General features: G+C 41.0%; 1 protein-coding gene across 4 annotated transcripts in view; it reads right to left on the reverse strand.

Moving 5' to 3' along the window:
- The window catches only part of KCNIP1 (potassium voltage-gated channel interacting protein 1), a 399,998-nt gene that overhangs the window by 21,018 nt on the left and 372,980 nt on the right, over positions 1–6,000 (reverse strand). For 2 of the 4 annotated variants that reach the window (XM_008061087.1, XM_021713945.1), the window contains exon 2: positions 4,016–4,048. The exons of the other annotated variants lie outside the window; for them this stretch is intronic. In XM_008061087.1, coding sequence (XP_008059278.1) covers positions 4,016–4,048 — 33 coding nt within the window. The remainder of the gene's footprint in view (positions 1–4,015; positions 4,049–6,000) is intronic. 4 annotated transcript variants of the gene reach the window in all.

A 6,000-nucleotide genomic window follows, 5' to 3' on the forward strand; every position in this document is an offset into this window, starting at 1 on the left:
TGTTGTTCAGGATGGTTTTGAACTTCTGGGCTTGAGCAATCTTCCCACCTCAACTTTCCAAAGTGCTGGAATTATAGGCTTCAGCCACTTCACCAGGCCTACAAAATATTTTGAAACAAACATTTCATGAATGAATACTGTCCTTCACTAATATAAGATATAGAGTGTCCTCTGCTATAATGTATCTCTTTGAAACACCTGCTGGTTGTAACCTTCATGGGTCATGATTTTTGATTGCAGACACTGATTTAACTCATCCACAGCTGTGGCGGCCCTGTAGGAAGCCCACGTCTTGCACCACATCTTTCTCTCATTTCCCTGTTTTGCATGCTTCATGGTGCTGGTCACTGTAAACACATTCGGATAAAACTCCAGAGGTGGCTACAATGGTTCTCAGATTCCTCCTACTGCCCCTCAGGGACTTCCTGGATACTGTCCAGGTGGTCCCAGTACAGGTGGGGAGGGTGGCCCAGCTTCCTGGCTGGAGGAGGAGAAAACAGAACAAACAGGGAGCCCCCTGACAGTTTCTTCTGAGGTTTGTTAAGCGTCTCCAGTGCCAATGTTTCTTCTTTTTTGTTATAAAAAATAAACAAGCCAGTTACTAAGTCAGACTGAGTTTGGATGATCGAGAGGAGAATTGACCTGGAGATTTAATTCTATGGTGATAACAAGAACAAATTAGAATACCTTCTGTTTGTAAAGTACTTTTAAGTCATAAAATATTCTCATGCTCCTTGTCCTATAAGCTTATATGTGGTGGGGAGGGAGGGAACAATGGCCCTGCCCATCTGGTATGAAGGATTTTTCTAACTTTGAGAGGGACTCATACGGTGGTGGGTCTCTCTCACTGGAGGTAGAGTGAGCTGGGGTAACCAACCATGGAGGATGCTACACAGGAAATTCTGACCGAATAGCAGATGGTTAGAGCAAGAGGTCCTTAATATTTTGGGATCAGAAATTCCTCTGAACATGATGAAAGCTTTAGACCCATCAAGAAAAAAAAAAGTGCACATAGTCACAGTATTTTTGTCTATACAGTTGTGTGTCATTTAATGACGAGGATATGATCTGAGAAACATGTTGTTAGGTGATTTCATCATTGTGTACACTTTGTGGAGTGTACTTATACAAACCTAGATGGTGCAACCTACTACACACCTAGGCTATATGAGGAGGATTCTCAAAAACTGAAATTTATTTATAAAATATTGTTTTTGTTCTTGCAAGTTTAAACTTCAGTTATCTTCAAAGTACTCTCTGCTTGATGCAATACAACTATTGAGATGCTTTTTCCACTGCTCAAAACAGTTTTTGAACTGTCTATTTTAATGTCTTTTAGTGGTTCTGCCATTTTTTGGTTTCACTTCATCAACATTGGCAAAATGTTTCCTTTTGAGCACTTTTTTCATCCTGGGAAACAAACAAACAAACAAGCCACTCAGGGCGAGATCAGGTGAATGGGGAGGTGGGGTACAGAGGTCATAATGTTTTTGGTCAAACACTACTGAACACTCAGCACCATGTGGGCAGGTACATTGTCGTGGTGGAAGAACCAGTCACCTGATTGCCACAACTCGGGTCGTTTCTTCCACAATGCAGCCTCTCACAATGCTAGTTGGTACACTGATGCTGGTGGGTTTCTAGAACACTTATTTAGTCGGGAAATCCTGTATTACAAGAGGCCTGCCCTCCAAGAGATAATTTGTTTTTTTTTTTTTTTGGTTCCCCCTTGTGTGGTATGGTCTATTGTGCTCAGAGTACAACCCTGCACAGCATATGACTCTACTGAATACTGTAGGCAATTTTAACACACTGGTAAGTATTTGTGTATCTACACACATCTAAACATAGAAAAGGCATAGTAAAAATATGCTATGAAATAAACAATGGTCCACCCATACAGGGCACTTACTATGAATGGAGTTTGTAGGACTGGAAGTTGCTCTGGGTGAGCTGGTGAGGGGTGAGTGAACATGAAGATCTAGGACATGACTGCATACCACTGTAGGCTTTATAGTCACTGTACACTTAGGCTTTACTATATTTATTTTAAAACTTCCTAGGCCGGGTGCAGTGCGCAAGCCTGTAATCCCAGCACTTTGGGAGGTTGAGATGAGGGGACTGTCTGAGCCCACGAGTTCAAGAACAGCCTGGGCTTGGCGAGATCTCATTTCTACAATAAATCAAAAAAATTAGCCAGGCGTGGTAGTGCGTGCCTGTAGTTCTAGCTACTTGGAAGGCTGAGGCGGAAGGATCACTGGAGCCCAGCAGGTCGACGCTGGGGTGGCCATGAGCATGCCACTGCACTCCAGCCTGGGCAATGGAGTTGGACTCCAACTCAAAACAACAACAAAAAAACTTCCTTTCTTCAATAATAAATTAATATTAGCTTAATGTAAACTTTTTGCTTTTTAAACTTTTTCATTCTTTCATAACACTTAGCTTAAAACACAAACACTTTGGAGAACTGTACAAAAATATTTCTTTATAGCCTTATTTTATAAACTTTTTCTATTTTTAAAATTTTTAATTTTTTTACTTTTTAATACATTTTTGTGGAAAATTAAGACATAAACACACACATTATCCAGGGTCAGGATCATCAAGTTGTCTCCAGGTGACAGGAATTTTTCAGCTCCATTGTAACCTTATGTGACCAATGTCATATATGTGGTCATGTTGTTGACCAACATGTCGTAATGTGGCCCATGACTGCACTTTCAGTGAGTTTCTGTATCTCTTAAATACATGGAGCCATGCTAAGTTCTTCTAGTATAGAAGATCTCTTCTGAACTTGTCACTCCCTGGCTTTATCGCAGTCTTAGGTCACATGGGCAATCAGTGACAGAGCAGGGCCTAAAATTTAGCCAGTTCAGACCTCTTTCATCAAATCTGGCTTCCAGCTATCCCCATGTGGCTTCTGTTTTCCTTAGCCACAGATCATATATTGGCTAGTAGCCAGCCTTGCAGTAGTCCTGCTTCTAGCAAGCTCTGGACCGGTGTGCAAGTTAGAACCTTTGACTGTGAGCAGTAGGAAGACTTAAGCCTTTGGTCTTCTCCCTACTGAGGTGTCTTCTCTGTTAGGCTCAGCACAATGACCATGACTGTCTCTTTCTCCCTGGACTGGAAAATAGTTTCTCCAAATGGTGTCCCTGGATTGGACCTTATACCTACCCATCTAGACCCTTGGCCTAAATGCAACCCAAAGATGGGTCTTGTTTGACCTGTAAAATGTAGTTTAATTATTTTTTGGAATTAGTTGCCCATGTTTAAAGTTGAGAAATTCATGTACAAATTTGAAGTTCTGATTTCTCTTAAAAATGGGATTATCTGACACGAGGCAACAATTGTGTAAAGCTGAGCACTGGCCATCGGCTCTGAGCATCCATGGTCTCTGGGTACCCTTGTTGTTCACCTCAGGTTCACTTAACTCATTTATACTACCAGCCAGATACCTCAGGCATCTGAGTTTTGATCTTTACCTATTCACATTCCCATCTTTTTCTTACCTCAAATCACACAGTCTACTCCCTCACTGTCTATTTATTTAAACACATTCCACTCTGTTGCACAAAGGACTTGAAGCTGATTATAGGAATAGATATAATAAAATAAAAAGAAATAAAGTAATAAGAAAAACTGCCTCAGAAAATGTTGATTAGATTAGGCCAAGACCATGGGGAAAAAGAGAACATAGAAATTCGGGCCATTTGTTTGAAGCAATTACAACACTTGAGATACATATTGGCTCTGAGTTTTTACCTCTGTCTTGTTGCCCGTGAAAGGAAAACATACCAGTTTCCTCAGGGGAGCAAGGTTTGTCCTATAACTTAGCTCTAAATGAACATTTCCAAGTGTTTCTACATAGGTAGGGTTTGCAAACAAGGGGGACCCAATATCTGGTGTGTGAGAAGGTTAATTACAAAGCATGTACTTGATTAAGAAGCTCTTCCTGTGCAATTCATGTGACCAAAGTAGTCAAGTTAGTTTATACTTTTTTTTTTTTTTTTTTTACCTCTCTGATACTGGTAATACCACCAGGCGATGTCTAGGAAAAAGTGAAAAAACATTTTACCAAATCCATTCATCAGAAAAACAAAACACATGTTTATTGTTGATGAAGAGGCCGCTCTGAGGGTGTCCGGGTCACCATCCAGCTCGACATATGCAAAGAGGCCTCTTGGTAACAGAGTTGGGGCTGAGCTCTCTGTCCTCCCAGGGTCAGAGCGACCTCCCGGTGCCCACGGCTCCCAGCAGGGGGCATGTTGAGCATGCCCTCAGCCATGCAGTCATGCAGCCTGCAGAGATGAGATGGCACGTGGCAGAGGATGTGTGATGTGGATGGGTCCTCGGAAATACCCGCGTGTTTGACTGAAGAGTGGTTTGTGAGGCACCCTCCACCATCAGGAGGTCCTGTGACCCTCTCAGCTTCTTTGTGAGTAGAAGGAGCATATCTTATAAGATTGCTTATTCTCATTCAATAACTGCCCATGAAGGGTCTATTGTGTACATATCAGTGAACAAAATCACTCCATTCCCTGCCCTCATGGAGCTTACAATCTACGTCCTTGTTTCTGTTTTTCCTTCTAAGGCTTGAAAGCAACTTAGATGCAAGAAAGGAAAAAGGGAAGTTGCAAAAGAGAATTAGCACATTGGGACGTGTGGCACAGTGCATGCGGGCTAAGTCTCCCACTGTGCTGAATACAAAGCACAAGATAAAACATCAGACCAAGAAAATCATCCACAGCACAGTGGAGTCTGGTAGGTTCCTGGTTCTGGGGAATGCGCTCCTGTGGACCTTTTCAGGTCCATTTGGTAGTCGGCCTGGTCTTCCTCTGTGGGCTCTTATTTGAACTTTCTGCTGTCTTGCCAGCACCCCTGACTAAGAGTATGTAAGGTATTCCAGCCACCATCCTAAGTGTATTTTAGTCTCTGCCCTTCAACCCCAGACAACAGGGGTTTATCTTTCCTACTGCTCCTAAAAGTGGTAGGGTACGTGAGTATCTATTGATAAATGTTTCTGCTCTTATCTCCTAACATGCATCCCATGGGAGAAACTTATTTTGCTGGATCTAGTTGTCCCTTTGATCACTCTGCTTATTTTTTTAATTTGTTTTTACTAATAAACTATATTTTTAAAGCTGTTTTAGGTTTACAGAAGAGTTACACAGAAAGTATAGAGAGTTTGGAAATAGCCCGCCCTCACAGTTTCCCCTATTATTTACATCTTGCATTGGTGTGGTATATTTGTTACAACTGATAAAACAATATTGATATGTTAATATTAGCTGAAGTCCATATAATACCTTAGAGTTCATTCTGTGTTGTACAGTTCTATAGGCTCTGACAAATGCATAAAGTCTTATGTACACTGTTATAGAATCACACAGAATAGTTCCAGTGCCCTGAAAATGCTTAAGTAGTATTTTAATGGAGATGTGTCTATGGATTGGCATACTCTGACATGCCAGGAACATGATGGATATTGGGAGAGAGATGAAAAGACATGATGGTGAGGAGGTATACACATAGATAAGGGATTGCAGACTCAAACACCAATAGCCACTGGCAGGTAATTTAGAAGAGGACAGGTGACGGAGGCATAACTATAGAGAGTGGTGAGGACTGAGAACTGGAGGGTAATTGTCCTGTGAAAGGGGAATTGTTGTTACTCAGACATTCGTTATGTAGTAATTTAAATCCAGTGAGTTCAGATCTTTAGATTTTTCAAGAGTTTCCATCATTAAATGTTGGGAGCCAACATATGTAACCACACAGCTGAGGCCTATGAAGGCCTATTCAGAAGGTCACCTCTGAGACAAGGATATAACATCAAGTGTGTACATATGAATAGTAACCAGTGTATTATAAGACAACAGAATTTTCAATATTAGGAAGTGACAGTCTAAAATAAAATCTTATTATATCCTATGAAAAATGCACAGCAGAATTATTTTATATCTCTTTTTCTTTCTAAACTGTTTTTCTTCTTAAGATTTT

The sequence above is a fragment of the Carlito syrichta genome, unplaced genomic scaffold, assembly GCF_000164805.1.
Source record: "Carlito syrichta isolate Samal-C Ts95f unplaced genomic scaffold, Tarsius_syrichta-2.0.1 Scaffold93688, whole genome shotgun sequence".
NCBI classification, from domain to species: domain Eukaryota; kingdom Metazoa; phylum Chordata; class Mammalia; order Primates; family Tarsiidae; genus Carlito; species Carlito syrichta.